Genomic DNA, 19,348 nt, shown 5'->3' with positions numbered 1-19,348 from the left:
GTCATCTAGTCCAACCCCCTGCTCAAAGCAGGACCAATCCCCACGCAGATTTTTGCCGTAGATCCCGAAATGACCCCCTCAAGGATTAGAACTCACAACCCTGGGTTTAGCAGGCCAATGCTCAAATCACTGAGCTATCCCTCCACCCCACCATCTATTCTGAATAATGAACAAATAAGGAAAAAGTCACAATCTGTTCAGGGACAATGCACAACCAGAAGAAAACTCCACAAAGAAAATAGCTTGTAAAATAAATAAAATAAATAGAGATATCCCATCTCCTAGAACTGGAAGGGACCTTGAAAGGTCATCAAGTCCAGCCCCCTGCCTTCACTAGCAGGACCAAGTACTGATTTTGCCCCAGATCCCTAAGTGGCCCCCTCAAGGATTGAACTCACAACCCTGGGTTTAACAGCCAATGCTCAAACCACTGAGCTATCCCACCCCCCATAAATTTTAAATTAGTGGAGATATCCCATCTCCTAGAACTGGAAGGGACCTTGGAAAGGTCATCGAGTGCAGCCCCCTGCCTTCACTAGCAGGACCAAGTACTGATTTTTGCCCCAGATCCCTCAGTGGCCCCCTCAAGGATTGAACTTACAACCCTGAGGTTAGCAGGCCAATGCTCAAACCACTGAGCTATCCCTCCCCCCCTGTAACGAGTAGTCAGCCAGTTCTCTGCATTGTTAAACAGGGCTCCTCTCTGGCTATTTGTGCAGGTTACAGAACCCATTAAAGCTGTAAAATGTTGGCAGGCCCAAGGTGTTACTAAGATGTCTGACAATAGAGCACCAGTGTTTAGCTTGTGATTTGTAGCTGGCTGCTCATATCCCATCAAGGAGTATTTTTATTAGGTGTTTTTGTCACACAGACCCCAGGGAGAGTGTTAACAAATGGCCACAAATGGGAAATGTAATCATGTGGAAAAGCAATACAATTATCCTTTCATGAATCCCGGTCGTATCCTGCACATCCACTCGAGCAGGTGAGATGAGCTTAGAGTAAGAACACATCTCATAAAGCTGTAGAATAGCAACACATTGCTCATCAGGCTCTTAAAAGCAAAACTCCAAGCCAAATATCTCTGACACTAATGGTCCCCTTTGGGTTCATATAATAATGAGGCCATCACCCGAGCATAATACAAAGGATAACAGAAACACATCCTGATAGAGAATTTAAAATGTATACCTGCCGTTACAAAGTCAGTTAGTCCTCAGCCTTATCCTGGAGGTTACAATTTGCAGAGCTGTAGGGTTTTCCAAAGGGTTATCATTAGGAGTATTGGGATGAAATTGGGCTATTTATTTAATTTCCATTAAAATCTGAAAGATCTTCCAAAGAAAATGGCAACACATCATGAGAGGAACAATGGTTTTGTGATTAGGACGCTGGACTGGGATTCAGGGGATTTGGGTACAAATTTGTGGCTCCACCAAAGACTGCCTGTGTGATCTTGGGCAAGTCACTTCATTTTTCTAGATCTCAGGTCTCCATCTGTCCGTCACGTAAACACTTTGGGGAATGGACTGTCTCCCTTAGGTGTATGTGCCGTATCTAGCACAAAGGGGCCCTGATATTGAATGGAGCCCTAAAGGCATCTACGGTAATACAAATTATCATCATCCAAACTAGAGGGAAAAGTTCTATGATGTTATCTAGTCCTTTTCCCCAAATAGCACCCAGAGTAAACCCAGGATTATTCTAGTATTTAAATAAGAGAGAATAAACTTGCAATGGGCAAGGGACATACCAGATGATGTTAGGCCTTTTCCACCTCTTTCAACTAACGTTAACTAACGAAGTCAGAAGGCTTGACATACTTGTTTTAATAAGGTGAAGGCCAAATGAGTGAAAAGCTACATCTGCTGAACAGGAAGAGCTCTAGCTAGGTTTCTACATTACATTCAAGGCCATAGTACTTGAATGCCTACTGGAATACGCGAGCCCCTACACACAACTATAAATTAAGTAGAATCATAGAATATCAGGGTTGGAAGGGACCTCAGGAGGTCATCTAGTCCAACCCCCTGCTCAAAGCAGGACCAACTCCCAACTAAATCATCCCAGCCAGGGCTTTGTCAAGCCGGGCCTTAAAAACCTCCAAGGAAGGAGACTCCAACACCTCCCTAGGTAACCCATTCCAGTGCTTCACCACCCTCCTAGTGAAATAGTGTTTCCTAATATCCAACCTGGACCTCCCCCACTGCAACTTGAGATCATTGCTCCTTGTTCTGTCATCTGCCACCACTGAGAACAGCCGAGCTCCATCCTCTTTGGAAGCCCCCTTCAGGTAGTTGAAGGCTGCTATCAAATCCCCCCTCATTCTTCTCTTCTGGAGACTAAACAATCCCAGTTCCCTCAGCCTCTCCTCATAAGTCATGTGCTTCAGACCCCTAATCATTTTTGTTGCCCTCCGCTGGACTCTTTCCAATTTTTCCACATCTTTCCTGTAGTGTGGGGCCCGAAACTGGACACAGTATTCCAGATGAGGCCTCACCAATGTCGAATAAAGGAACGATCACGTTCCTCGATCTGCTGGCAGATTTGGAAACAGATGCTGTAATTTTCTGCATCTTCACTTGAGGATTATGGTTTAAAAAAAGAAAAGTGGGACTTCAGCAGGGCTATGTGAGATTGGTGGCTGGGAGGATGAGGGAGTCTTGGGGAGAAAGCAGGGGGTTTGAACTGCCAGGTATAATAAGCACCATTTTCCAACAGGCACCATCTATATATATACGCACACACATACATATATACATGCCTCAGTTTTAAACAGGGCTGATGCTTTTTTCATCATTCAGCAGCAATGTTAGCTCTTGAATGTGTGTTTTTAATTTATTGTCTCAGACATACCGTGCTCATGAGAGATATCCATCAGACAGCCCTGCAAATGGAACTCCTTTATTTAGCCACAGAAGAGATACTGCCGGCTTCCTTACCTTGCCTCTCCCCTCTCCAAAACATGCCTCAATCCTGAGCTGGAGGGACTCACCGCAAAGAATGAGAAGATAATTTCATACCAAGAAAGGTGCCAGTTGTGCTGCAGATACTTATCAGTTAGAAACTAGACAGACACTGTAACTCCCTTCACATTGGTCATCCAACAACCAGCAAAATGACTTTCAGTTACTACCACCTTAGTGGGATTCAAACAAGAATCCTAGGTAATAGGCTCCATACCCAATTACCTTTCCCTAGCCACTGAACACACAAGAAATACCTTTAAATAAAATCTTTCGGCAGTATGACACAATAAAGGTCCTGGGAGGACAGCAGTTTTAACGTGATGGAAAGGACAGGACCTTCAGTAGGTTAGGAACGTGTAGTAACTCCCTGATGGATGGATGGCACGTTGTGATTCTCCCTTTCTTAGTGTTCTGCAGAACTTTGCTTTCTAAACAGTCAGTCTAATCAGGGCTTCCCACTGGAAGCAACAGCAGATCAAACACTTAAGATTTTTCATCAGGAACTTGGAAAAAACAACATGTGCTCTAGTTCTTTTGCCCTTTCATCTCTGGCATGGTTTCTCACTTAACTCTTGCCAATTTCTCACATGCTATCCCTAAATCGGCAAATCAAGGCAGTAACACGGGAGGTTTATCGGGGGCTAAATGAGTTCATCAGGTTTACCGCTTCCCATTTCACCCCTTTTGCCTCCTTAGAATTACCCTTTGAAAAATGCCATCCCCCCATCAGCAGCTGGCAGCCAATTTTAATTTTAAGCTGAATTGTAAATACAGCTGAATAACCATCTCCAAGAGAATGCAGGCAGGGTGTGCGGGGGTGTTTTCTACATGCCAGTGTTCTCATCAAGTCTGTACAGAACACACCCATCTGCTCAGGAACACTTGTGAATTTTGCTCAGCCCTGGTATCAAGACAGACTCAGGGCTCTGAACTCCTGGACTTTGCCATCTGATTTCAATATTAGGTGGAGACTATTCTTCTTTTTACCTGTTCCAGACCACTTTAAATGCAGGACCTGTTGGTGGTAACCCAGTCTTTGGTGGAGTGCTGCTCTTTTCCCAATGTAAACTGTAGTCGTAATTCATTGATGCTCTGGGAAACAAAGTGATAGCAATTGTCATTCAGACTATGACACTAAGAAGGCGGGAGGGAGGGTAACAGCATTTCACCAAAGGACACAGAGGTATTTACAAATGCTACTGTGACAATAGACCACCTTTCAATCCATTTACTTTCCATTTCATAGCAGATGGAACAGCTTTTCAGCCAAGAAATTAATTTGCAACCAGAAGATCCGGGGAGCGAGGGGGGGGGGGGGGGAAGGGGGCGGGGGGGGGAAGTGAGGAAGGGAAGGAAAATCAGGACTGATCTATTAGCTCTTGTGTTGTCCCAGGAATCATGATTTTCATAAAGCAATACGAAGTGGATCAGCTTGAGCCAGGAGAAAGAGGTAGGTGACTGGGGTGGAACTTCGGATGCTGTATATTTCAGTTTATGAAGGCTTCGTTTATGGTACCTTCTGGGTGTGAAGAAAGCAGATTTTAAAAATATAAATGATAAAAAATGGTTAGAAACATATCCAGCCTATTACTGAAATCTTTCAAAATAAGCATCAATATCAAATCAGGAGCTGAATGACTGGCAGGTGCACCAGTTGTCCTCTCTAGCTTTGCATCAAACTCTAAAGTGTCAACCTCTCTTCTGATGCCCGATGTGAAATTAGTTGGAGTCCTGTACCAGTGTCCACTACACGTCACCACCACCACAATTTGTAATTTCAATACTAAGGCGTGAATGGGTATGAAGAGTGAACTACCCTCAGCACCTTTCCTGATTTATCTTTGTATTTAGTATATATGGCACTTAGTGTAGTACCAGCTTGCGCCCTCATCTAACAAAAAGACTGATACTAAACAAAACTCTTCCTCTACCCTCTTCTCCTGCAGGAATAGCTTGAAAGGTAGCAGATTTCTTTTCTTTCCCTTTGCTTCCCTCCTATGCACGAGCAGACTGAAAGGTAATGGGAAAGTTAAGTCAAAGTAAGAAAATTTGCATTTAATTCTGAATGTGGAGAGGCCCATGTCATTCTTATCTACGGCAGGAGCAAGTTCCATAGTCTAGATCAGGGATCGGCAACCTTTGGCACACGGCCCGGCCGTGCTGGTTTGTTTACCTGCCGCGTCCACGGGTTTGGCCAATTGTGGCTCCCATTGGCCTGGAGCGGTGAACCAAGGCCAGTGGGAGCCACGATTAGCCGAACCTGCAGACGTGGCAGGTAAACAAACCGGCCCGGCCCGCCAGGGTACTTACCCTGGTGGGCCGCATGCCAAAAGTTGCCAATCCCTGGTCTAGATCCAACTCCAGGGGAAGTTTTGTCTTCCACATTCAGAAATTCAGAAGTCTCTTCCTATTGGTCAGTTTCATGGTTCCAATAGAACTTGGCTGACAAGGGTGGTCACAGAGGAAGAGGTGTGACCCTCCCAGGTAGCTGGGGTGAATCCTATGGAAGGCTTTGAGTATCAGGACTGAGACTGAATTGGACATGGTATTCTCATCCCTACAGGTGGTCCCTGCCAGTAAGGTTTAAGGCACATGGTAGGAATAGTTTGTAGAAACCTGTCTTGCTGGTATCCCTGGTGTACCTAGGTCCTATCAGTACTATAATCCCATCCTATCAGTACTATAATCCAAAATTGTTGTGCTGGACCAAGTCTTTGAAATGCTGGATAAAGGAAAGCTTTTGTGGTGAAGAAATAAAATATTTAACATACTAGACATCAAACTGAATGTCAGAAAAGGAAATAGTGCTGAATTCTAAAAGTATATAACCCACTCTCAGAGCTTAAAGGCTTTATTTTGGAGGCACTTCAAATTTCACAGTATTAAATGGAAGTGAAAAAAACTCCCACACAAGGCAATATTGTTTAAATAATACACTCTATTTTATTTTGTCTTAAAATAGTTTAACCTTTATGCTACAGACTTGTTTAAAAAAACAGAAGGTCTCATCTTGCACCAAAAATATATATATATTTATTTATATATATATATATATAGATATAGATATATAACACTCTTTTATTATTATTTTTTTCCTCCAAAGACCATTAAATACTAGATGGAAAATTAGAACTAAATAATGAGTGTCGAGAAGAACCAAATTTTTACTAGAGTTGCACATTTTAAACATTAAATTCTAAGCAATGATTTGTCTCCACTGCAGAAGATTCCAAGTTCAAACACTAGAACTGCTGAACCATAAAGGGCTTAAGACGGTGCCCACTGAAGTCAATGGAAAGCCTCCGATTGCCTTCAGTGGGCTTTGGGATCAGGCCCCAAGTGCATTGGTTCTTAGCCATACAATGGCTAACATTTCACTTTCCTGTCGAGAAGAGCAAAATTGTCCAGGCGCCTTTTGCTCTCTTAAAAAAAATCCCCCAAAACAAAAGAAGAAATACTTCCTAGCTATCCAGTGATTGTGGTTTTTAGATCACTACCCTTTAAAATTTGTTACAAGAATAAAAGAAATATGTAGTGTTTTAAATAAAAGAAAAGAAAACCAGCATCAGACTAAAATACATGATTTGTTTAAAACAAACACAGTGCACAATTGAAGGAAGTTTGGTTAGGATGCAGTCATTTTTATATATACATGGAAGTCACATCATATACAAACTGAGAAACAGAAAGTCTGTTTGCAATTTTTTAAATGGAAGGACTACAAATGGGTCCCTGTAGCTTTCTTAGAAACTGATCTTTTAAAGACAACTTCATGAAACAGTAAAAGGCAGCCACACTAAATCATCTTTCCCAGTTAACCTACAGCATGGTGCTAATCTGCTAAAATGATGGATGAGTTATGCAATTAACCAATTAGGAAAAAAAGATCAATAGTCACTATTAATATAGTGTACCAATGTTACAGGACAGTTCTCTATTGCAATGAGTATGGATTCCATTCACTACACTCCCTCCCACCCCCAAACAAAGAGACCAATTACTAGAAGCACCAAATACATTTTAGAGGTTATGGTCATGCAACACGCTGATCACCGTTTAATGTTTTAGAATCTTTTAAAACAGAACATAAATCCTTTACCTATTTGATCTTTAAAGTGCAGTCACAACCTTTCCACTTTTTGAAGCAAAGCAAACTGTTTACTATTAACAATACTAGAATCAATTTTTTTAAACAAATCTGTGCTACCAAAGGCAAAATTATTGTCCATACAGCAAATTTTTGGAAGCCACCCTGCACTCTTGAAAATTGACACCAAATCAACCAGATCAGGACTCATGGTGTCCTTTCTATTTGCTGTGTAACCCTAGCTGGTAAAAATTCTGTGTTGGAACTGTAGAAAAATTCCATTAAAAGCATTTTGAATACAAAAGGACACATTTCAATTGCACAGTAGATATTTAAAGTGAACATCCTCTTGTTTTGAAGTTTAGTCTTTGGTTTTTACCTTGAACAGGAGCCAGTGTGAGTGATTAAGGGCTACTTCAATACTTACTATAGGGACTAATGCTTACTAGAGTGTCTTGTCCAATTGATTTCACTTTAGTAAACACCCAGTTTGGTAGGTAAGTGTTTGCAGGATCAGACCCTAAGAGAGGTTCAAACACAAGGATAGAAAACATGACCTAAGAACAGGCAAATGGGGCAGAACTACTTAAAACCAAAGGATAAGCGTAGGCCCTGATCCTGCAAAGTACTTAAGCACATTCACAGTTTTAAGCATGTGAGTAGCCCCATTGAAGATTGAGAGGCATGGTTAAAAAAAAGCAGGATCCTATAATGCAAGGGATTCAGATCCCTTTAAAATGGGCAGGGAGGCTGGGTCTTTTTATTACTATTTTCTTATGCTTTTGTGCTGATCAGCTGCTATTAAGTCATTGTTATTTGGAAAAAAAAAAATTAACACGCTGTGGCAAATGACCAGTAAAACACCATAGCCAAGAAGACAGAAGACACAGCACTGAACCGAATGTAAACTATAAATTACATAGAAAACAACAAACCTTTAATTAAAAACTTGTCCAGTGCACATGTTATGGGCCTTTCTATAAAACGACAGTCCTGCTGGTGAAGAAACCAAATCAAATTGGGTTAATACTGTTGGTCCAATTTTCAGAAGGGCTGAGCACTTGTAGTTCCACTGAAATCAATGGAGGGGACTCAGCACCTCTCAAGATCAGATCACTGTCTCCGATGCTCACACAGCAAAAACACTAGCTTCTACAGACAAAAATCAATTGACTGGTAAATTAAAACCATTTTGATATCAGTGGGGGGAGAGGATGGGAGCGTGTATCCATCTGCACAATTATTTCTTTAGATTAAACACACACAATGCATAACTGTAGGTGTCATTTAAATTCAGTGCTATCACGTTTTCATACTAGGAAAAATCCTCCTTTGAGAAGGTAAAATATTTGAAGCAATATTAAAAGGACACTGCATTCTGATGGAAAAGGAAATTCTCCAGGAGTTTGAAGTCCATAATGCTAAGAACAGGGCTTCTGAAGCTGAAGCTAAAACAATGAACTTCCGTGCCATAAAGAGGGGAAGGGATGGGGGGCAAAACCACAGTGACATTGCATTACAGTAGATATTTGCGTCTGGTATCCTCGTCCAAAGTGAGATCAACTACTTCTGGGGGTGAAGACCAATTCTGCTGGGGGGCCACTGCTGTCCATGACTGTGTTTGCCGAGTGCTAATGTACTGCGAGCCTGAGCCATGCTTCCAGGAAGAGACACTCTGAATCACACCTCCCCTAGGATGGGCACACCTGCAACAAAGCAAAGAGCAAAAGCATTAACACTACTGTCAACTCTCCATACAAGATCCTTAGTTGCAATATTTCAAGGTGTTAATTTGCATCTGATTAACAGGTCTCTTCAAAATTTGCTCGTGCCTTTTCCATTTGTGGAGTCCATGAAGGCCTGCCAACATGACTTACTACAGATTTTATACACACACACACTGAACAGTAAACCCTTGAACTTGAGCTCACAAAATCACAAACAATGTAGAGCCTAGAATGAAATTTCCCTGCACTCAGTTACTGAAATACAAAGGATCAAATTCTGCCAGTAGAAGTGAGTGAAGCTCCCAGGAAGTCATGCATGCATGGCTCCCAATATTCCAGGGAGAATATGCTCCATAATGTGTAACATCATGTACTGTTCAGATAACTGCATTGTATTGGGGGGGAAATTGGGTATTTTTTCTGCTGGGAATTACAACCATTAGTCTTTTTAAAGAGGAAATTTTTCAATAGGAGAAACCTTCATGAAGAAAACAGGGAAAAAAAATTATATGAGACCAGATTCCCATTAACCGAGAAGATGATACGTGCCTTATAGCGATTATAGTAGAAATCTACCTATGTTTTGTAAAAAAATTTTTTAATTAAGCCATTATACTTTATTTCCTTTGTAGCCCAGTGGGCCAGCATACCTGTATTATATTCACTGCTTTGTATTATATTCTGCTTTATTATATTCAACAGTAATGCAAGGAACCTACAGGCTTGTATCTTGTAAGACATTGGCTTCAGCAGTTAGCATGAGGATTGAGGCCTACGAACTTTGGCACAGATAAACTTAGGTAACTCATAAGGTTTGGGGAACTGGCAGTAGAAAGTAGGGGGGATTGGGTCTATAATGACATCAGCCAACAATAGAAACATGAACTAACACCAGCTTCTGGAAGGTTTTGGACAGAACATCCGACTGCAAGAGTGCCATGGCAATGAATTGTCCCACCTGATGAGTTAAAATCATAAATATACTAAGCTATAGAACCTAAAGGGAGGAAATACAAATAAGGAAGAGGGGAAAAACTCCTACTGAATATGCATTAGATATGGTAACGTCAGCATAACATCATAAAATTGACATCCCAGCATGTGGTCAGATGGACGGGGAGAGAGAGATGTAGCCCTTGGGAGAGGTCAGAATGATGGTCACTGGTGAAGATGAGGAAGGTGATGGTGATAAGGAAGATAATGGCTAACATTTCAGGCTGTTCTGCAAGGGATGCTGTGAGTATGGATGTTCAGATGTACTTTCTGTATTATCTTTAATTTACCTTACTGAGTTAGAGTGTGTGTGACTTTGCTAAGTGTATTAATAGATTATTTATTTGTAAATATAAAAGAGTTCCTATAGTGTGAGTGTTGCACCTGTGCACATCGGGGTTCCCGATTATATAATAATTTTAATAATATGGGGCTTGATCTTGGGATAAGAACCTGTCTAACCTTAAGGTGATAACTGGGTATTCTTATTCATAATCAATAGCATCAGGCTACAGATTGGCGCCCGAACAGGGGCCCCAAGGGCATACAGCCATAATCTCCCTACCTGGCATAGGTAAACTCACCTCTGGTAAAATCTAAATTAAAATCTAGGTAAAACTCTCAGTCACAATTTGGTTCCTGTCAAAAACACTCACTGTAACTCACCAGGGACTTCCTCTTTTCCCCCTCAGCTATTATTCCTCTTTTCTAGTTCTACTATTTCTGCTTTTCTTAGCAAGAGGGGGGAGGGTATGCCCTCCTGGAGGACAGCAGTAACACACACCCACATCAAACAGAGGAGCACGCGATTTCTTGACCATCACATTCACTTGGCATGCCAGAGGCAGAAGCAAAGTAGGACACTCGTGGGTAAGCACTTGTCTCCCACCATTAGATGCCCATGGAAATTGTAACTGCAAGTGGGTGATGCGGGACATCAGCCTGATTGCACTCCTCACTGGGTATTATTGACTAGTCACTGGGGTTTAGAATCACGCAAGGAGGGGATTCCTTTATACACGTTAAGGGGGCTTGTAAACTAGTTGTAATTTTGAGGTACCTATAAGAGTTACAATGGCAGTTGCATTTAGCCCAATGACCCACACTTTGAGGTGGTGCCAAGAGGCCGCAGGGGCTCAGAACTTGTACGGTCCGGGATACCTTATTTTAGTCCCCTCAGCTCTCCCGGGCTGAGCCCAGATCCATCTATCAGCAGCCTCCCCCTTGCTGCTCTGTAGGTCCGGACTGGGTAATTACCTTTCGACCAGCTAAGAGCACATAAGCCATCGAGGGAAGAGAGAGGGAGCAGAACCCCCATCCCCTCCGCTTTTCTTGAGACTTGTTCAAGTAATTGTTGAAACCGGTTAAGGGGTTAATTATTTAAGGAGGGTCGCTTCTACATATGTACAGTGCTAAGTGCTTACTGTGCAGAGTTAGAATGAAGCTAGCTAGTCAGATTTAATTGAGCTTGTTTGAAGTAGGAGTTGGAGGTAAGTGTAGTAGAGTCAGCTCAGAAGTCCGGTTGTGGTTGACCAAAACATAGCACATAAACATATTAAAGATTATGGAGGAGGTTTCATACGAATGCAACATAGGCTAATTTTTCATCACCCTAACTTGTGGGTTTGTAACATAACTAATGCTTGTCAGTGGGTAATGACTCAAATGGAGAAATGAGAAGCAACAAGACTGTAAGCACAGCTATAAGTATAAATCCAACTTCCACCAAAGCAGAGTGTTAAAATCCCAGGAGACTAAATTAAACAGCAATATAAAGGAATGGTTGAATAAGAAGTATCAAAGGAACAAGGGAAAAACCCTGACTTACCAGAAAGTACCGAAAGCTTCGTCTTAGAGACCTTGTAACTATGCATTTAGCCCATACCCTGTAATCAACCAAGACAACAGGCTCTGTGCCTTTAACTTGTAATTTCTAAGTAACCCTCAGCAGCTAAACCACTTAGGCTTTGACCAGCAACTAACATGTTGCTGAAAGGGGAAGTACTTCTGCACTCTGTGCTTGGGAGGAAAAGGGGAAGCAGGAAAAGAAAATTGCTTCTAAATATATATATATATATATATATCCCATAAATGAAGAGATAAGGTTCAGCATCCTTTAGACATATTAGACATAACCTTGTCTAAATGTGCATGTACAAGGTAAAGCAAACTCTGTTTACTACTCCTCTAACCTGTAAGTGGTGGGGGAAGCAGTGCATAAGAAAGGCCATAGTGGTTCAGATCAAAGGTCCATCTAGCCCAGTGTCCTGTCTTCCAACAGTGGCCAATGCCAGGTGCACCAGAGGGAATGAACAGAACAGGTAATCATCAAGTGATCCATCCCATCGTCCATTCCCAGCTTCTGGCAAACAGAGGCTAGGGACACCATCCCTGCCCATCCTGACTAATATCCATTGATGGACCTATCCTCTATGAGAAAAAGTATAAAGGAGTGAGATAATGCCTTTAGGGAATAGTCAAGCATTAAGTATTTATACCGTTTTGTTACTTGCGTGTTTGTATTGGGTATATTCCTAATTTAACTGATCGGATGTGCATTATTATTCCAAAAATAGGTATCAAGTTAGTTGCAATTTCAGACTTATCCAACATGGTAAAGGAAGTCAGCAACATATTATCTTTCTGCTTCACACAGGAATTATTCTTTTAAGGAACTATCAAAGTCTCTCACAAGCGACAGGTAGAAAACTTTGCTACTACAATATAAATCATGCTTATTATTATAGGTCCTAATTCACAAAAATAAAATGTTGAATTTATCTAATTGCAATTTTCCCTTTATATTTCCTAAATAAAGCATGTGTTAATATTTTTCTTTTTCTCCCATTTCTGTTTTAATCTAGGATCTAAAGACTAAAGAAAAGCAAGCTCCTGACTAAATCATTAAACTTATTTTATAGACAAACCAAGGTTGTAAACCCAGGACAATTAATAAATTTCAACCTTTAGGTTTCCTGGACCTGCTCTGAACAGCAATATTTAATCCATTGGTGGTATGGTTTGTGGTATGTTGGGATTACTTGTTTGGATTAATTTTTATGTTTTGTGTCACGTGACTAGGTTATGATTTTTCATACTTTTGTTTTTATTGCAACAACAATCTTTTTGCGTGCAAAGGTGTAAATAATAAAATCATCATCAGTAAAACATTTTTCTTTGTGTACCACACTATTTCAGTATTAGAATTAAAATCTAATTACGGTGGGTGTGTCCCTATAAGACAGTTGGGATGGTTCAATCTTTGCAGAAATCAGTCAAAGATAGGTATGTTTGTCTCAATGAATAATTTAATTTTAACTAACTGATACACACACACACACATATATATATACACACGCAATTTTGATTTGGAATTTGTCAGGCAACGTGGCCAGTCTGGCAGAACCCAGATTAAAATTCAGAAGTTCATTGAGCAAACCACCATCCTATTACTGTAGGATTAATAGCTATCTTACAGCTACAGTGCAGCAGTCTTGATGTCCCAACAGTTTGTTCAGGGAAGCATCTGGCCAATTACATGCAGACTCACAAGCTCCAGTGTTTGTACCACGTGAAGGAAGCAAAGAAAATAGACTTTGTTGTAAACCTCCAAATGATGACCTCTAACGCTGAAGTAACTATGGTCGGGAGTCAATGGCAGCAGCCCGGTATAGGACACTCTTTGGTGCACTGGTATCATCTTCAAAGCCATATTATTTCGTCCCCAAATGGCAGTATACTGAACTTGGGGAGGACTAATTATCATGGAACAGTATTGAATTTATTGCCTGAACTGATGGTATCAATGTATATATGTACTAGAAAACAATATGTACAGTAACTCCTCACTTAATGTTGTAGTTATGTTCCTGAAAAATGCGACTAAGCGAAACGATGTTAAGAGAATCCAATTTCCCCATAAGAATTAATGTAAATGAGGGGGTTAAGTTCCAGGGAAATTTTTTTCACCAGACAAAAGACTATATATACATACACATACACACACATATACATACATACATATATACACACACACACACACACACACACACTGTAAGTTTTAAACAATTTAATATGGTACACAGTGATGATGATTGTGAAGCTTGGTTGAGGTGGAGGAGTTAGAGGATCGGGGAGGGATAGCTCAGTGGTTTGAGCATTGACCTGCTAAACCCAGGGTTGTGAGTTCAATCGTTGAGAGTGGCCATTTGGGGATTTAGTTGGGGATTGGTCCTGCTTTGAGCAGGGGGTTGGACTAGATGACCTCCTGAGGTCCCTTCCAACCCTGATGTTCTATGATTCTATATTTCCCTTACTGCTAAATGATGAACTAGCAATTGGCTGAGCCCTCAAGGGTTAACTCTCTCACTCTACAAGGCAGCCGGAATGGAGGGAGATATGCGCATTTCCCCTTTAAGTGCACTGCCTTGTTAATTAGATCAGCTTGCTGAGATTGCAGCTGCTGCAAGCTCCCTCCCTCCTGTGTCCTGGTGTGTCCCCCCTGCTCTATGGAAGATAGGGTAAGCGGGGTGCAGGAGGAGGTGGACACCCTGACATTAACCCCCCTCTTTCTTCCCTCCCCACCCCCCGCACAGCAAGCGGGAATCTCAGGGAGCAGCTCCAAGGCAGAGGGCAGGAGTAACACATGGCAGTGGGGGGAGGGACAGCTGCAATTGCTAGCCTGCTGGGCAGCTGCTGCACAGAGAACTTATGGGAGTGGGGGGCTGCCGGTCTACCCTGGTTCCAAGTCCCCACCAGCTAGCTGCAATGGGCTGCTCTTCCTGCAAGTAGTAGACGAAGCAGGCGGCTGCCAAACGACATTAGAAGGGAGCATTACACAACTTTAAACAAGCATGTTCCCTAATTGATCAGCAACGAAACAACATTTACCAGGACGACTTTGAGTGAGGAGTTACTGTATCTAAAATGGGCCTATTGTAAAGGGCATACCAAGTAAAAGGGCAAACCTTAGCTATAAGCTAATGAATGTAGCTATGTCACTTTTAGTAACCTGCAAAAAGGTCTGTCCTCTAATCAGTAACTCCAGGGTGGAAGGTGGCTACACTAATGCCAGGAGTAGTAATGGATACAATTGTCATATCAATTTCTGCATACAGTACACACACATAGCACAATTTAAAATTGGGAAAGACCCCACATTTAATCAAGGATTAGCAGTTGCTAAATTATATTGTTGAAACTGTTTTTAAATATGGAACAGGAAAAGCCACTTGCTTTAATTCATATTAAGACCTGCCAATGAGAACTCAGATATGGGGTCTGTGACACTGCACCCTAATTAAGGCTCTTATTTAACTACGATTACATCATGGCACATCCTTGTCTGTGTTCAATCCAGAGGAGGATGTGTTCAGTCACTTGGCAGCTATTCACTCATTAGGTCATCTTGAAGACAACGTCTACGTTAAATGCATCATTGTACCTCCTCCGGTAGCATATCACCCAACACGGGAAACTCCATTGATGGCCTGTTGCTCTGGATAGGGGTACCAGTACGTTGGCGGATACAAGATGTTTAAGGTGGACCCACAGCAGCGTGGCCAGAAGGAAAGTACCAACAGAATTTGTTGTCATTGTTGTTGGTAGCCTACCAGATTAACCAAGTGAGTAGTGTGTATAAGAATGGTGACGTATAGTGGAGATGGCCAGTATGGTAATGACTGAATATCAAGGTATTTTTATGGTCAATTGGAGTGCAAAGTCACAGGTTTATATTTTTGTTACACCCCACAGGCACCTATACACATATACTTACTGGGCAGGTGGCACTTCTCTTTTACCAGTCATCTATTGGGTTATGTAAAGCACAGGTTTTAAGCATATGGTAAGGCCCTAAATTAATGTGATAAGCTTCATTAACTATCACCCTATCAAAGAAGACGTGTCTGTAGCCCAGTGGGCCAGGCTTACTTCTATTATATTCACGGCTTTATATTACATTCTGCTTTATTGTATTCAGCAGTAATGCAAGGAAATTACAGGCTTGTATCCTGTACGACACTGGCTTCAGCAGTTAACATGAGGATTGAGGCCTACGAACTTTAGCATAAACAAACTTAGGTCTCACATACATTTTGGGGAACTGGAAGTAGAACGTAGGGGGGAATTTTGTCCATAATGACATCAGCCAACCATAAGAACATGAACTAACACCAGCTTCTGGAAAGTTTTGGACAGAATATCCAACTGCAAGAGTGCCATGGCAACGAATTGACATATATGATGAGTTAAAATCATAAATATACTAACCTATAGAAGGACACCTTAAGATTGGTAAGGGGAGGAAATACAAATAAGGAGGAGGGGAGAAACCCCTGTTGAATATGCATTAGACATGGTAACATCAGCGTAACATATTATAAAAGTGGCCTACCAGCGAGTGGTCAGTTAGAGAGAGAGAGAGAGAGAGAGAGAGAGATGTAGCCCTTGAGAGGGGCCAGAATGATGGCCATTGGTGAAGATAAGGAAATTGATGAGGAAGATAATGGTTAACATTTCAGGCTGTTCTGCAAGGGATGGTGTGAGTATGGATGTTCAGATGTACTTTCTGTATTATCTTTATTTACCTTACTGAGTTAGAGTGTGTGTGACTTTGCTAAGTGTATTAATAGATGTATTTGTAAATATAAAAGATTTCCTATAGTGTGAGTGTTGCACCTGTGCACATCAGGGTTCCTGATTATATAATAATTTTAATAATATGGGGCTTGATCTTGGGACAAGAACCTGTCTAACCTTAAGGTGATAACTGGGAAGTCTTATTCATAATCTATAGATCAGGCTACAATATTAACTCAAGACTACCTGCATATATGTGAATATATGGATATTGTAACTGTCCAAATATAAGGCACTAATTTAGTAAAACAATTAAGCTTGTAATGATTAAAGACAATGGGATTTCAGCTTGGGCTTGAAGTTAAGCGCATGCTTGAGTGCTTTGTTAAACTGAGGCATAAATATGTTACCTTACAACATACTTCTAATTGATATACTGCATTACTGACAGACAGCAAGAGAAGTACCTGGTAATATTTAGGAAGAAACAAAACAAAGCAAAGCAAAAATATACAGACGTATTTTGCTACAAAATGGAGTGGTAAAAAAGTTTTTACTGGCACTGATTTCGGATTGTCGCATCTCTTGCCACTGATAACCTTCTTAAAATAAGCGCTAGTAAATCTTTCAAACCACTCCATGTGTTCCAAATTTATATTTTTAAATTCTGTATGATGAAAGATAGATGAATTTTCCCAGATCTATTCAGGTTACATTCCCTGCATTTCTCTGTGATGGGAGACTGAGATTTTTCTAATTCTATTTGATGAAAATCTTCCTTGTCCAAGCTGATTTTTTTAATGTTTCTTTTACTGCTCTTTAAAAGTACTGCATTCATGTTTCCTATTCTGCCTGCGACCTGCTATTTAACCTTAAATTTAAAGTTCAAGGTGGCTTTTCCATCAGTTTTCTCAAATCTTTTGGAGTTCTATATATCTCCTAAAGGTTCGTTATAAGAAGTTTAGAGCTCTAGCTAAATCTAGAATATATTTTTTTTTAATAAATGCCTTTAATAATAATAATTAACAAGACAAGACAGTGGCCAAAGCAGAAGTATCTCATGATGCTCGAGTCTGCAAGAACATAATAGTTACGGTGCATCGTTCCAGTGTAAAATGACGATCTCTTTGGGCTTGTCTATACTGCGTGCTAAATCGATGCTGCTGCAATTGATGCAACGGTGTCAATTTAGTGGGTCTGGTGAAGACGCAATGAGTCAATGGGAGAGGGCTCTCCCGTCAACTTCAGTACTTCACCTCCCCGAGAGGCGAAAAGTAAGTCAACAGGAGAGCATCTCACATTGACACAGCGTGGTATAGACCAAGGGTAGGCAACCAATGGCACTCGTGCCGAAGGCGGCACGCGAGCTGATTTTCACTGGCACTCACACTGCCCGGGTCCTGGCCACCGGTCCGAGGGGCTCTGCATTTTAATTTAATTTTAAATGAAGCTTCTTAAACATTTGTAAAACCTTATTTACTTTACATACAACAATAGTTTAGTTATATATTATAGACTTGTAGAAAGAGGCCTTCTAAAAAGGTTAAAATGTATTACTGGCACGCGAAACCTTACATTAGAGCGAATAAATGAAGACTTGGCACACCACTTCTGAAAGGTTTCTGACCCCTGGTGTAGACACTGTTAGGTCGATGCAAGCTACACTGCTCGGGGTGTGTGTGATTTTTTCACACTCCAGAGCAACGTACCTTACATTGACTTAAGCGCCAATGTGGACTGGCCTTTGGGACCTATGCAAAACTAAAGGTAACTTTTCACCCTGAAGATGACAAAAATCTAGCTATAGATTACTACGTGGAAATGATTCCTAACAAATTCATATCCTTGAACAAATCACACAGCCAACTGCAGAAGGTTCAATCAAACATTAGCTCAGGAATCATGCTTGACAACCTTAGCACAAGGTGAAGTAAATGCAACAAAACCAAAACAGAAAAGGAGAAACAGAGGATTTTTTAAATACATGCATGGTAGGAAATCCATTCAACAAAACTAAACAAAAAACACCACATAGCTACCAAAAGGAATCAGTGCTCTAAGTAAATGCCAAATAGTTTCTAATGATGAAAAATGTCATCAAATCACTAGAATCTAAACCACCACAAATGAAAGACAAATTCAAGTTTCACAGCCCACACCAATCCAGCAACACTACAGCGTATGGAGCAAAGAAATATAGTGCGAACAACAGAACTGAATCCAATCATACAAACTAAGCATGCAAAAAAAAATACTGATCAAAAACCTAAAACCTTTTCAACATGACAACCCTGCCAGAAGCCCATCAATACTTCATAACTGCAAGTCTAGACCTGCAAGAGAAATAAAATTCTAAATAGGAAACAAACAACCAAAAGGTGCAAGTTTCAAACAGAACTGATGAGAGATGGTCTCCCCAAAGATGGCAAAATAATTATAAGCACAAAGGAAAACACAGCTGAGGATGACTTAAGAAAAACGTGCTGGAAAAACAACATCCTCTCTCCTTCCTTTCTGAAGTGCAGGAAATATTTCCACATTAGCAAGCCTATGTCCACTAAAACTAACTTTCACTAGCAATTGTGCATTGAATTTAGAAAGGTTTGCATTTTAACTATTACTGAGGCAAACAACTTAGAAAGTTAAAAAAAGAGAGAAAGGGATGAAACATGAATGTAATTCGTGTTAGCATTTACACAAACTAGTAGTGGAGGACAAATAAATGTAATTTACAATTGAGGAGAAAGGTCTTCTAAATAGTAGATCTGCAGTATATAGAAACCGTATATTCCAATGGCTCTCAAATTTTTTTTTTTTTTACTGGTGACCCCTTTCACATAGCAAACCTCTGAGTGTGACCTCCTTATAAATTAAAAACACTTAAATATATTTAACACCATTATAAATGCTGGAGGCAAAGCGGGGTTTGGGGCCGAGGTTGACCGCTCACGACCCCCCAGGTAACCACCTCATGACCCCCTGAGGGGTCCCGA

The 19,348-nt window shown here is 40.9% G+C and overlaps 1 protein-coding gene across 1 annotated transcript in view; it reads right to left on the bottom strand.

Moving 5' to 3' along the window:
* Positions 1-6,011: 6,011 nt before the first annotated feature.
* C6H18orf25 (chromosome 6 C18orf25 homolog) overlaps positions 6,012-19,348 on the bottom strand; it is a 74,783-nt gene continuing 61,446 nt past the window's right edge. Inside the window, exon 5 of the mRNA XM_034773258.1 lies at positions 6,012-8,762. Coding sequence (XP_034629149.1) covers positions 8,573-8,762 — 190 coding nt within the window. The 3' untranslated portion in view covers positions 6,012-8,572. The remainder of the gene's footprint in view (positions 8,763-19,348) is intronic.

Source organism: Trachemys scripta, chromosome 6, assembly GCF_013100865.1.
Source record: "Trachemys scripta elegans isolate TJP31775 chromosome 6, CAS_Tse_1.0, whole genome shotgun sequence".
In the NCBI taxonomy this organism is placed as follows: domain Eukaryota; kingdom Metazoa; phylum Chordata; order Testudines; family Emydidae; genus Trachemys; species Trachemys scripta.
The sequence above is the reverse complement of the archived record's forward strand: the minus strand, read 5'-3'. Positions and strand labels throughout refer to the sequence as shown.